Source organism: Gobius niger (assembly GCF_951799975.1).
Source record: "Gobius niger genome assembly, chromosome: 17".
NCBI lineage: Eukaryota > Metazoa > Chordata > Actinopteri > Gobiiformes > Gobiidae > Gobius > Gobius niger.
The window spans coordinates 26091666-26106053 of NC_136868.1; the positions used below are offsets into that span (position 1 = coordinate 26091666).

Genomic DNA, 14388 nt, shown 5'->3' on the forward strand with positions numbered 1-14388 from the left:
TACACATTGCGAGTGGCTCTTTGTGTGGTTTGCTGCGTCGTGCGTTGAAGGCCGAGGGCGTGGCCGGGGAGACGTTCTTGCTGATGTGACCGGCGAGGCTGGGCGATGGCGGCGTCTGCTCTCAGGCTTATGTAGAGGCTGTACGTCGCTGTATTGTAATTAGAAGTTACCACAAACATGTTCAAAAGCTGCCTGACGACGAGGGCAATGGAATGGGTCTTCAGCTGTTGTTGTTGTAACGGGTCGATCAATATCCAAAACTTGAAACGAACACGTATTTATTTTTCCGTTACTTATTGTGTTATTGGAGAGCACTTGCTGTCGACATTTTGACATGACAAAAGAAATATATATATCTATATGATTTTTGTATGAGACTGCTACATAATATATTGGAAGTACATGAGAACTTCCTGCAACCACAGTATAATCACATTCAGGAGAAGTGAAGCCATTGGCGAACACCAGCTAAAATACAAAACAACGTTCTGAAATCTAAAAACAAAATAAGGTAGACTCTGCGTAAAGGTAAATGTGAAAAGTAAACGTCTTGTTGTGGAAACATGCAAAAGGGGCGGGGGCGGGGCTGAAGTTTGTTATTTTTTTCCTTTTGGCGCTCGAGTCTCACAGTGGGTCGGCTCGTGGTCCCGGACGCCACAGTCTGAAAGCGTTTACAGTTTTTCCTTTCTTTTTCTTTTTTTTGGAAGGTGATTTGAAGGTCCAGGGATCAGGGGGGGTTTTAGGGGCACAGAGTTTTAGACGCTGATGTCGCTGTGTCCTCCGGAAAGATGCCGCTGCATGTTGGTCAGCTCCTGGATCAGACACTTGAAGGTGATTCTCTTCTCGTGCGCCTGCTCCCAGCACCGGCGCATCAGCTCGTAAAGCTGCAAAGACACCACACGGATATGAGGCTGGGGCTGTGCTGGAGGATGACTGAGAATCTACATCGGATCGTTGCTATACTTTGGCCTTTTTGGCATTTCTTAAAAGTCATCAAGGATTTATTTTCTACACAACATGCTGTAAGTTGACACTGGCCGCACAGATGCTGGAAATGAGTGAAAGGTTTCTTACAGGCTCCGGGCAGCCTTCAGGACGAGGCAGCCTCTTTCCTTCCTTCAGGGCGCTCACCAGCCGCATCACGGTCATCTGGCCTTGAGTGGGGCCGATCATGCTGAGGAACAGCTGTGTGGACACACAAAAACATCATCTTACCTGATCTCAACACAACACATAACACATTTAGACAATGTTTTGAAATTGTTCACTGAAATAAAATGTTCAGTAAATGTTTAGGTCTTATTATAAATGGATTAAAGCTGCAAGTGTTCTTGATTCTGTTTTTCTGCTGACTGCACTACTATAAGTGAATGGAAACAGTGTATGATCCCAAGAGCCACAACACTTCTTAATAGACTCTATGGAGCCAACAATTCTAGTGAAATTAAACTAAATTAATATGGCCTGTCAAGATAATGAAATACTACTTTACAAATCACTTTTCTTCTTACATTTAAGTTGCATCTAATAAAATCTGGGAGCATGTTTACCATCATTTATGATGGAGGGAACAAACTAAAAGCTGGACCCAGAGACCTGTTTGGGACTGAGGAAGGGTCACTGTAGTGTAATGTACAATTTATATAATCTGGTCAGCCAGCCCCAAAACAAAATGTCAATTTTGCCAGTAAAATGTCTTAATGTTTGAAAACATGAAAAATACTTTTAAACAATTGCAATTGCAATAAATTAACTTTAAAATCCTGTGTATGACCTTATTGCCATTTTTTCCCAAAAGAAGAAGTTGTTTCGTCCTGAGACCAAACGAGGCCGAGTTGGAACAAAACATCATTAAAGCAGTACTAAGTAACTCATGCCCCTAGGGGCCATAAGTGCCACTGCAGGTGTCGTAGCATGTTGCGGTTATTCACTCATTAATTGTCCGTGAGAGTAAATACTACACTGACAGAAAAGACAAAGCGAGAGAGGGATATTGTACATCTGATTACACAATGGACATAATTGTTTTCTCTCAAACTTGGCTGTAAATACGGTTTAAAGTGGCGCTAGCCCACAGTTAGCTTTGCCCGTTAGCCTGTTAGCTTCTTCTTCATGATTCCATTAGTGTGTATTGGTGCTCCGGGTCGGAGCAGGGAAAGCTGCAATTGTGGTTTTCTGGCCAGAGACACCAGGGGGGGACAAAAGACTAAGGTAAACAAGATTAAGGTAAACAAGCTACTTAGTACTGCTATAACTTGTAAGGGGCTGAGGTCAAGGTTGAAATAAATAAAATAAAAAAATGTTAAAAAGGGAGACCAATTAGGGGCTGACACTTAGCATATTTATGACACATGTCATCAGAAACCCTGAAAACAATTGTGCTTTTGAATGATTGTTTTTTTTTTTCTAAAACCCAAGGTCCAAGTCATTTTGGCCAAATTTAGTGCTTGCATGACAAACATGGATTTTAGGCACTCCAATACAAGTTTTCAGACTAGCTAGAATATATGTAAAGAAGAGACACTCCATGGCAGAAAGCGTTTGTGGCTGCGGTGGAAGTGGTCGGGACACTCACATGCATGGGGCTCTTGGACGAGTCGCAGTAGGTGATCAGCTCATACAAGGTCACTCCAAAAGACCAAACATCTGACGAGAGGTAGAACTTACACTGCATCAGGCACTCCGGTGCATACCTACGAAAGGCCAAATAAACCATGAATAAAAACATTCGATTGTGTTCATCTCCAGTTGAGGCAGAAACACTGCTGATCTCACGAACTAACCAGAAAACCGGGCTCTCGTTCTCGTCCTTCACAACGTAATAGCCGTCATTCTCTTTGATGCTTTTGGTGAGGCCGAAATCCCCGATCTTCACGGTCCGCACGTTTTCCAAGAGGACATTGCGGGCGGCTAAATCCCGGTGGATGTAATTCTTTGTCCCAAGATACTCCATCCCCTGTGGTTGGAAAACAGTGCGCTCAAATGAAGTCAAGTAGAAAAGCAATGAGGCGAGCTCAAATGAAGAAAGAAAGTACCATGCATATCTGAGTGGCGTAGCTCAGCAGCGTGCCCAGGCTGGTCTTGCTCTTGTATTTGGGCAGGTACTCCTTCAAGCTGCCCAGTGGCAAATACTCCATGATCAGTTTGACAGCTTGCCCGCCTTCAAATAGGAAAAAAAAAAGCAGAGAACCAAGAGTAAGTGATCTACTAAAATGATTGCCAAGTCCTAGATGATGCTGCGAGGAAAATGCAGCTCCGCTTTACAGCATTTCTGAAACATTTCATGGCTTACTTTCATCCAGACAGATGCCCTTGTACTTCACAATGTTGTCGTGGTAGAGCGCCTTCAGGATTTCGATCTCTGTGGACAGGTTGTTGCCCTGCTCCTCGCGGCTTTCCGGCTTCAGGGACTTGACCGCCACCGTCTCGCCGGTCTTGTCGCCGCGGGGATCATAGCGGCACAGCTCCACCTTCCCAAAGTGGCCCTGAAACAGAGAGTGGAGCACCACACCATGAGGGTTAAAATCTAAAAATGTGTCAAACTTCACACCAAAATCACAACGAATACACGAGGAACAACAACAAACAAAAGGCTACCTCTCCCAGTTCTCTGATTTTCTTCAGGAATCTCTTCTCAAACACAGTGGGGTCGATGATTGGACTGGGCTGCGGCTTTAGGACGGGGTCTGAAAACAAACACAAAACAAAGAAGAAGATCATGAAAAAATACATATCAGTAAATAATGATGAAATTTGTGACTCTTCTTTTCGAAAGCATTTGTTTTTAACTTTCTATATATGATGGAAGCCTTAAAAGTCAAATTATGTGTGAATTTCAGGAGATTTACACATTTGACTTTTAGTCATGGATTGTCATTATTTAGTTCCATTTTATTCTGGCTTTGATCCTGATTTTCTCTCTTTTTAAGTCTTGTTTGGACATAATGTGATGGATTTGTGTTGCCTGCTGTGCGGCTTGTTGAGCAATCTCAACAAGCAGCCTGCGTTTCTCATGAATAAGTCTGTCCACCAGGGGGAGTACATGAGTTTGGTTTGTGAGGGGGCCGCTCAGGGTGCATCAGTGACAGTGCACTGAGTGAACTTCCTCGAGCTTGACTGGCCTGAGTAAACAAGCCTCTCTCTGCAGCTCTGGGGCCACAAAGAGGAGAGAGACACAGCAAACATGCACAGCGTCCACGCCACGCTCCTGACTCTGAACTACAGCCCAAACAGGACCACCACATCAATATGCAATTTCGTAAAACTAGAGTAGACTAGAAATGCAACACCTGTCTCCAAAGTGCATCAATACAGCTGTGTTAATGGGGTTTATTCTGCTACTACATACTCTGTGCCTCCAGCAAGTCCAGGTCCCGCACGATGGCCCTGAAGAAAGGCCTCTTCTTGGGGTCGTAGTTCATGCAGTGGGTCATGAGTTTGGCCAGGTCTTTGTCGTCGGGTGTGGCCAGTTGGCTCTCAGTCTCATAGAAACGCTCTTTCTGCTCAGCAGAGACATAGAAAACAAGAGGTTACTTCATTAGGACTTATTAGGATGCAGTGGTTCACAACTTCTCACATGGTGGGACATAAACAGTCCGATTATTATTATTTGCAGTTTATGTCTGTTTCTAACGTCAACGTTTAAGCTTTAAATGAGAATTCAAAGTATGTATTTATGCCTTGTGATCATCTTTAATAGGTGGTTATTATTAAGACTGTCCCAAATCCATATGTGCAGTTTATCTGATTTCAGTCAAATAGTTTAATCCACTTTACATCATTGTGAACCAGACACAATCTTTGATCATGAGGACATAGTTGGGAAGGATTTCGACGTTAAGATGTAATGATCTGCAGATTACCTCTGTAAGCCTTTTGTCCTTGAGGGGACACTCTCCATCATAACAGATCTCCCACAGAGTGGTACCAAAGCCCCACTTATCAGCAGCTACACTCAGAGAGGAAGTGTTCTTCACACACTCAGGGGCGATCCAGGGGATGCGGTGGACACACTCTGCAAACAAGAGAAAGATTTTACAAGAGGCAGACCGGCACCTCTGCTGCAGGTGGGATCAGGATTGATGCTACTGACTAACTGAACTGTTTGTGCTTGTTGTGAGACCATTGTGTTGCGATGAATTTGAATATGAATGGTTGTGTGTGTGGCAGCTGCAGGCAATGGGCCCAACACAAATTTCCCCACAGAGGACAATAAAGGCTATCAATCAAATCAATCAATCAAATACTGCCAACACAATGATGCTTCACAGCCCTGGGCTGTGCTAAACCTGTCTGTTCTGCTCACCTGCCCTTTGCACAGTGGCTACAGGAACAAGGCTGCATGTGTCAACAATGGACCAGAGCCAACTAACCCTTTCTGCCAAGAGAAGACAGCATGTGGTTCTGACTATTAAGAGCACCAACACAAAAGTAATGAGTCTGAGTTAAAAAACAAAACAGTATTCAGTTTCTATTAACAGCACATACATCACATTCTGATCAAATATATTACATTTGCTATAACCTTAATGTACACATTTTAAATGAATGAAGAGCATGCTCCTAATGACCAGTGAGAAGGTGAGAGTTAGAAAACTACAAAGAAAAAAAAAAGGAAAGGGATGATTAAGCTAGAATAGGAGGAAAGTACAGATTTCCTGAACAGGATAGAGTTAGACTCACAAACAGATGGAACGTGTTCACTCTCACACTATGTAATGGCTACAGGAAGATAAGCAGAATGAGTCATGAATCATGACTCATGATTGATGGATAATGGCTATGTTGGTTTTCGCATGAACTATGATATAAGTAAGATGGCGAACCTGACCAGGACACATTTCCATTAGTAGAGTTAGCATTAGCCACAGTATATAGCAAATGAGAGAGTTTAATGCTGTGAGTGGAACTAAACAAGGTGGGGAACCTCTGGTCGATTTAATCCAAGAGGAATCTGATGGCACTGAAGCTGAGGGTGTTTCAGATTTGTGGATACAGGTTGTGAGTGGGAAAGATAAGACTGAAACGAGCGCAGAAAGTGAGGAAGCGGAAGAATAGATTAGAACCTAAGCACATATAGGATCGGACGATGCTGGGAAGAAAAAGAGAGCGCTCCCAGAGGACTTCAGCTGCACTCTGTCCACAGCCACTACGAGCTCAATCAAATCTATGCACAAGGACAGCGCTGTAACTGGAATCCGGCGGGGGCCAAAGTAATGGACATTGAAAAGGCAAAGGAGGAGTTCTGGGAAAACACGAGCGGAGCGGAGGGAGGGGGGGGTTGTGTTTCCCCCGGGAGCTGCAGCAGCGGACATTTGTACACAAACATTTGCAGTCCTGCTTGTGGCCTCCATTTGTCTATTTGCAAACACAACATGGCTCATACTGCTAATAGAAACGAGAAGCTGCCATTTGAGGTCAAGCGTCTGAAGACCAATCGGGACGTTACTGAAGGGGGCGGATGAGCTTTTACAGACCAAATGAAGAGTGAGAGTGGGAAATGTAGTGAGTGGATCGATTGTGACAAATATCCTTTTACTGACAATGATGGCTCCAGCTGAAATGTTATTTGTGGCCATGTTAGAGAGAAACAGAGGTTTGGCCGTCTTAGAGAGAAACAGAGGTTGAATGGAGAAGTGCGCCAAGACTGAGGATTTTGAGCGCACGCATTTTGGTTTTGCGATTGTTGTAATTATATAAACCTAAAAATTAAAGCCAAACTGTAAAACATTTCACTCACAAAATGAAATCAATTCATCTAATTCTTTAAGGTGCTTTTATTTGTGAAAAACACCTCGAAAAACTTCACTGTGAGCAAGTTTGCCTCGCCTTACTTTACTGGGAGTTGGACATCACCTGCTCGTCTCCAGGGTGATGTAGCTGCATTCGGTTTTAATACTCTGCCAAATGCGCTATTTTGATAACCCTGTGGTTCTCAGACGGTGGTAATCGCCCCCCTGGGGTACGCAGGACACCCCAGGGGCTATGCAAAGAAATGTTGGATTGTTAATCACGATCTCATAGAAATTGACCAGTGAAAACCGCCACACAGGAAACGCGATTAAACAGGTGGATGGCCTTCTAATTCAGACGCGCATGTGTTTGTCCTGGACTTAAATGCCATCCACTCCAGAACCAGACCTCAAGAGCGGACCAAAACAGGGCTGTGCCTTTAAAGAGGGGGTATTATGCTTTTTCCAATCACACAGCACCAGTCTATATCACACTACAATGATGACCAAACCTTCTGTTGGTCTGTAAATGCAGTAAATTAGAATAACTGCCTTGTATAAAATGTCTCGCTCAAAATGGCTGTACCGAATGTCTTGAAATAGGCCTCTGTCTCTTTAAGAACCTCTGAGCCTTTCCGACACGCCCCCTCCACACGCTGTCTGTGGCATCAGTGGGGAGGGGGTTCTGCTGAGGAGCAGTGGTTGGTTACTCGGCTGGTGACGAAAGCTCGGAGGCGTCTCCAGGAGGTGGAGGCGTTCCTAGGAGGACTCAGGCAAACCTATCCCTAAAATGGCCGCCATCAGAGTTTTTACAGATTACTCAAAAATACGTGAATGTGCCAAGGCAACACTTCAGGCATGTTTTTAATAAGGGAATGACAGATATTAAGCGCACATTAGAGCACCAGAGTTTGATGGAGCTCTAATGTCTTTACTAATTGCGTCAGACTAATTGACTCTGTGCATTACTTCAAATCACAACAACGCCGCCCAAGAAGTGCCTTCCTGTTTCACCGTCTTATTCATCTTATTCATTAGTTCAGCAGTTCATCAGTTTAACTTTCTTTCAGCCTAACTACTAACAGACAAAACACTTCAAATGTGTGTATTTCATTAGATTCTTGTGATGTCACTTCTTGGGCGGCGTTGTGATGATAAGAGTCAACTGGAGACTTGGATTTGCAGCGCGAGCTCATTCTGATCCGATGAGTGAGGGGAATGAGGCCGTGTCGTTCCCCTCCTCTGCCGCTTGACCCGCGCTCATAGAGAGGAGGGTCGCTTTGTAACTGCCACATTTAGTTTGAAAAGGCGTATATTATTATTTTTCCGCAGCATGACTTTAAAAAACGTGAATTCCTCTTTACCGTCAGTCGATGTCGAGCGTATTACCAGGCCTATAAACTGTCACTCACTATTTCCTTTTCCCTTTGGCAGCACAACGTAGAAGTAATTTACAAGAAGGGTTATTATTATTGCGGCATAGGCCAAATCAGATATTGCGGCATGGAGCTTGGGCTTGGACTTGAGTCATTTAGCTCTCGAGTCCTTGGTACTGTCAATCAACCAGAAAATCCAAAACACATGCACAAAGAAATGCAGCCTGGTGTTTAATAATAATGGCAGCTATTCCTACAGCTCTATTAGCACTATCGAACTAGACTAGCTATTGTTTCATGCATGCGTGGCAGAAGAAGGAACTGAGAGTTTTCCATTGTGACAGTTTCGTAAGATTTTGGTTTCACTTTATGAGAGCGCTCGTGTGTCTGGTACCCACCCTCTCTGGACAGCACCGTGATGGGGATCCCCGGGTCACTGAGCTTTATGAACGGCCCCTCCTCTTCTTCTTCTTTATTCAGCCCCTCTCTGGCCAACAGGATGTTTTTGGCACAGATGAAGCCGTGGACCAGCCGCTTGTCCTCCTAATATACAACAAATATGAGGGGGAAAAAACATTATTATTGTAACGTCTCACTAAACCATATCCAACATGTCCTCAACATTCAAACCATGGATCTGAGTGAGGAAAATTATGAAACATTTTGAGTTCTTTGGCAATTGCGTCATCTAATATCCAATCCGGCGACATGTGCAGCCTTTGTTTCAGTCTTGATACTTTGTGTTCTTACAGTGGGCAGGTATCTAGACAATACAAGCCTAGTTGTTAAGGCTGCTGCACTTGCTTTTTTGTCTTCTGGTGTCAGAAGACAAAGAACGCTGATTGTCGCAATGCTGAAGGTCTCTTCCCCCTGTAACTGTTCTATCTAACAAAGCTTGAAGGAATAGGCCACCGTTTTTACATACTGAGATATGTTCTTCCCTTAGCTTTGACGAGTTCTTTAGGACCAGTCTGATCTTCCCCCGTGCCTTCAGTATCTCAGTATGTAAAAACGGTGGCCTATTCCTTTAAGGGCCAAAAACCTTTAAAAAGTCATCATGAATTGGTCTTGATTTCAAATGTTGGAAAGCCATGACCCATACTGGGGTTTTGCTGCTCTGCTTGAGCCAGTTGCCACAGAAAACACAGACATTTTTAAACTCCTAAAATCCATATACAGTTTTAAGTTAAGGATTGAATTCATCATTTCAGCCGGAGTAGGTCATCGTAATCTGTGTGTATGGCGAGCACTAAAAGTCACAGTTTTATTTGCTCGGGTTAACGATAGCTTTCTTGTAAATGTTTGCATCTATACAGTATAAGCCATTTGAAAGCTATGAATAGGGCCGTGCACCGTTTTCCATACCTACACTAACATACAGTATGTGTCATCTAGAACCAGAGAACAGAACAATAATGTGGAGGAGGATATGCACATTTAGAATATCGGGTTCATCTCCAATGTCAAGAAATGTGTGAAAAATGGGGAATCATTTGGGGGGAAATTGGGAGAATTTGTGGCAAAAATAAGGAAAAAAATTGTTTAAAAGTGGAGGGAAAAAAGGGGGGGGGGGGGGGGGGAATAGGGACAAAATGGGGGAAATAGGGAGAATATCAGGGATTAAAAAAAAGCAAGTAAAGCATTAGGAAAACAAATTGGACAAAAAAAAAAGCTTTTTCTTTTTTCTTTACTTATTTTGAAAAAATAGGGGGGGAAAAAATCATCATTTACTACAGCTTAAACAACCAAGTCACTTTCTTTCTTTCTTTTCTTTTCTTTGGTGTCCCTCAGCTAATAAAGGATTTTTGCTACAAGTCGGCTGTGCCTCGGACCTCCTTTTGTCTTCAGACCTAGCTTTTTTGGGCGTACAGATCTTGGAAGAGCACCTGACTGGCTAAGACACCAAACCCACAGCAGCGCTCACAAGAAAAACTTGGGACTAAAGATAAAAGATTTTTTTCGGTACCTGCAGTAATTATTTCAATACTGGTATTGTTTAAAGGAGCCATGCCTGATTTTACTTCTAGAAATGGAATGACATTTTTTTTGTCCTCCTTTTGCATATTGCAAAGTCAAACGTTTGTGGGGGAAACAGTGTGGATCAAATTACAAAGCATTAGTATCAATTTTATGAACTTTCAGGCTAATTTTCCAGCATTTATGTGACAGTAACCCTGAAAAGTGAATCTGCAAGTTGTGAAACGTGCTTATGAATTTGTCCCTGTAAAGAATTACGATGCTACAAATATATTAGGAAAGTTACGAATGAGTTAGGAGCACAGCTAGCATTTACATTTAGTGGCTTTTTTCACTGTTTGCAATCAAAAAAATCAGGTATAGGGCCTTTAAAGGTGCCCAGCCCCATCTATGACCAGGACATAAAGCGAAAACCAGTTTCATCAAAAACATACTAGCCTTTCGCACATGTTCTGAGTGATCTTTGAATCGTCGGTGGGGACACGCCTTCTGCTTAGACCACGCACCTCCAGTTTAACACATGCTACTCCCACGTAGCCTGCTCTGATACTATTCCTAACATGTCCTGACAAGGTTTGTTGTGATTGAGAGCAAAGAGAGGAGGGGCTTAGAGGTAAGTCGAACCCTGATGCAGATGGAAGCTAGCCTTGAGCTAAATCCGGCATATTTACAGCACTAGTTGTCTGTTCATTAATATGCACTGTCCCATTCAAATAAATTAATAAATGAAATGAAATGAAGAAAGGCCAAAGGGAACAAACTCTGAATGAGCCGTTTGAGTTGAATATATGGAATTTTCTAAGTGTAAGATAGTGATCAAGACGTGTGTGAAATCTAAATACCTAGGAGGTTGTATTTGCTTGTTAACATACCAAGTAGCTGAGAGCAGAGGCCAGCTGTTTGGCCACTTGAAATTTCCAGGCAGTGCTGAGGGGAGAGTGGATCTTCATGAACTGATCCAGTGGGCCGTGCTGGACAAACTCTTCCACCATGATATCTACCACGATACAGGAAGTGTAGTTATGCTCAGAAATACAGCTTTCGCAGTTATCTAGCTCTTTCAGCATCTTCCATGTAACGTGTAGATCATAACGGACTGCAAGTGCACTTACTTTCCAGGTTGCGGACACAAACTCCATAGAGCAGCACGATGTGTTTGTGTGCCACTTGGCGCATCATGCTGGCTGTTTCAAAGAAGGCCTGTCCGAAAACAGAAATATTTCAAAAGTAGAATAAAAGCAGTCAGGTTGCCTCCCCGCTAAAAAAATACATATTTCATGTAGTGTTGGCGCTGGGAATTCCTATGGTGTGTCCCAATCTTACCAAAGAGATGTCCCTGTGTCCAGAGCCCAGCACTTTGAGGACCACCTTCACCTCCTGGAACGAATAATACCCTGCATCGCCGTCATCATCGTTCTTCACCTTCAGCATGCCCGAGTAGATGTTGGTTCGTGTGCCTTGGCCAAGATGGTCTCCCTAAGAATACAACGAGCGGGAGAACAAAACCATGAAGCGGACTTCACAGCAATAACCACGGCAAAATGAGCAATCTGATCAATACATTTTCTATTAATAAGACACACTTATTTTCCATGAACAAGACACACATCAAGCATGTTTATTCCCTCACGTTTTGGATCATTTTGTTCATTTAATCCACATTATGCTTCATTATGTAAATGTGTCAACTGTCTTCAAATTGTCTTAGTGTTTTTCTTATAAAGCAATGAGAATACAAACGAGATTAAAGTGATAGTCTGGAAGTATAAATGTATCACACATTTTTTTAAATGCGCAAGTTACACCACCTGGTCTTGCATTTTGATGTAATGTAAGTAATAATATACAGTATATATTATTGTTGTAAAGTCCCTCAATCCCGGATCTCGGCAACTAATCAGAGTCTAGTATCCTCCAGCGTTGACCAATGAGACAAGCTTTTCTGGTGAACCAGCCTGTCCAATCAAGAGGGAGGGGGAGGAGCTTGATCATTTACTTTTGAAAACTCTGTTCCTGCTCTCCTCAATTTGCAAACTAAGAAGGGTTTCTGGTTAAAGAGGGGAGGAATTTGATTGTTTACTTTTACTTTCACTGTCTTCACTTTGCAAAGTTACAGACAATCACTTTAAACATCTTTATATGTCAGAAAAATATCGATTTAAATGGTACAGACAGATTGTCCAGTCACTTTTTGTGTGTGTACTAAACAGGGCTTTGGAAAGCTAGCCTGATTCATTCAGGTTAAATCTCCCAAAATAAGGTGAAATGTTTTGAAACGTTCTTTCTGTAATCAACTGACCTTTCACAAAAGCGCCTCCCCCTTAGCCTTAGCTCCGTCAACGCTCAGTTAAATCATACATTTATATCAAACGAAAGAAAACTTCCAATACATTTTTTTAAATGTTCATGTCCGTAACAATCAGGCAAATCCTTCTAAATGTAATATTCTTTACATTTAGAGGGATCATCGATTGACCTGCAGAGTTTTGTCCGTCATGTATAAATCAAAGAAACATAAGCACCCGACTTTGTATGTACGTGAACTTCAACACAAACAAAATGCAAATCGTGTCCTAAAGGCGGGTTTGTTGTCCTTGCTCGTACAGCTCATGAAGATGGCTATTCAAAGTATGATTAGATATGCAAACAGCTTTTAGAACCATTTTCACAGTGTACCTCTTCGATGTCCTCTTTCAGGATGCGATGGAAGCTGAGCTGGTTGTCACCAGGTGTTGAAGCTGAAGGAAGCAGAGCTCTGTCTTTGGTGATCACCAGCAGATTAGACACTTCTGCAAATGAGAGAAACAAAATAAACCCCCTTCAGAGCTGCAGGTTGTGGAAAATATATGATTTTCTGATTTCTGATTCAGATTCAGTGGACAGTGTAGGTTTTATACAGAAAGAAGACTCAATCAAGAACTGCTAAACCAATACAAGTATGTATTTCAGAACATATGATCAGAGGTCTAAACTACATAGAAGCAGTAAATATGCAGTAAAACCTTATGGAGAGAGGAGATTTTCTATTTTGCAAAAGATAATATACGGCCTAAATAAGTGCAGTCTTTGCTATTTGCTATTTTGATTCAATTGCGATTAATTGTGCAGCCCACAGATAGTTTTTATGTGACAGTATAAGAGATCAACACACTGGCAAGAGATGCCAGTTCCTGCACTGTCCGAAGCACTGTTAACTCCACCTTAACAAAAGTCTGGACTTTGTAATAACAGATTTTCAATGGAGAGAAAGCGCCTGGAAATCCGACCAGTGACGTCATGTGTGATAAACTGCATCTACCTCTAGGCCTGCACTGAAAGGTCAAAGAGACCAGACAGCAAAGCCTTGTGCACGTAGATCACACTTTCCACAGAATCTGCACTTTATTCATTTTCATTGACTGTATTTCTTGAGTGGTCAATGTTTAATATCCAACTTATGTTTTGCAACAAAGAAGTCAAATACAATCTTCTTATAAATAATTTCACCAAGCAATACGTCCGTACCACAGCAAAGCAAATGTTTATCTCACGGTGTGGAGTAGATCTAGGGAACGACCTGGATCAGGAAATGAAGAGTAGCACTTCCTTAGAGCAAATCAAAGGTTTAGGTTTAAGCAGGATATACGGCATCAATACGCTGAAAATGAGAGCTTATCCATATTCAAGAAGAGAGAGAGAGGGAAAAAAGAAAATGAAAAAATGAAATGGAAAATAAATTCTTGTTTTGTTTTCTGAAGGGCTATGCACTCTAATGATATTTATAGTACTGTATATGTATATAAACGTATGTATATGTACACAATATGTGCTTAAATGGGCTACATACATGTATGAGCATACATATATGTATATTTTTTTCTATACTAACAACATCTAATACATTTAGATTGATGGACATCGACTGACATGGTATTGTGTATGTTGTCCTTATGTCAAGAGTATGTATGACGTCATATGTTCATGGTACTGGATGCACTTAGTTGACATGCTTTCAAAACGTTATTATGGTAACTATCTGTAAACGTTTACTTTGAATTATGTCAATTTGGAAGGGGGTAGGCGTGTACAAGCGCCTTGCTTCTGCCTACTCCTTTTGGGCATCATACTTGTTATCTGTTTGTTTGTTTTTTGTCATGTTATCTGATGAACACTCAGCTGCTCAAATAAAAAAAGAAAGAAAGAAAGAAAAGTCAAGCGTCTAAAAGCAGTTATGTGGCTATTGTTTACAGGTAATGAAAGCCGCCTATTGTCCGTTCTATGGAAAAACACAAAATAAGCCGACTTTGCACAATACTTGCTACCTG

The 14388-nt window shown here is 42.1% G+C and overlaps 1 protein-coding gene across 1 annotated transcript in view; it reads right to left on the minus strand.

Moving 5' to 3' along the window:
* Positions 1 to 257: 257 nt before the first annotated feature.
* The window catches only part of jak1 (Janus kinase 1), a 31282-nt gene continuing 17151 nt past the window's right edge, over positions 258 to 14388 (minus strand). Inside the window, exons 12-25 of the mRNA XM_079574786.1 lie at positions 12761 to 12873; positions 11408 to 11560; positions 11197 to 11284; positions 10957 to 11081; positions 8506 to 8650; positions 4863 to 5014; positions 4349 to 4499; positions 3598 to 3686; positions 3293 to 3485; positions 3036 to 3160; positions 2784 to 2956; positions 2576 to 2693; positions 1075 to 1185; positions 258 to 884 (exon numbers count right to left, since the gene is read on the minus strand). Coding sequence (XP_079430912.1) covers positions 756 to 884; positions 1075 to 1185; positions 2576 to 2693; positions 2784 to 2956; positions 3036 to 3160; positions 3293 to 3485; positions 3598 to 3686; positions 4349 to 4499; positions 4863 to 5014; positions 8506 to 8650; positions 10957 to 11081; positions 11197 to 11284; positions 11408 to 11560; positions 12761 to 12873 — 1865 coding nt within the window. The 3' untranslated portion in view covers positions 258 to 755. The remainder of the gene's footprint in view (positions 885 to 1074; positions 1186 to 2575; positions 2694 to 2783; positions 2957 to 3035; positions 3161 to 3292; positions 3486 to 3597; positions 3687 to 4348; positions 4500 to 4862; positions 5015 to 8505; positions 8651 to 10956; positions 11082 to 11196; positions 11285 to 11407; positions 11561 to 12760; positions 12874 to 14388) is intronic.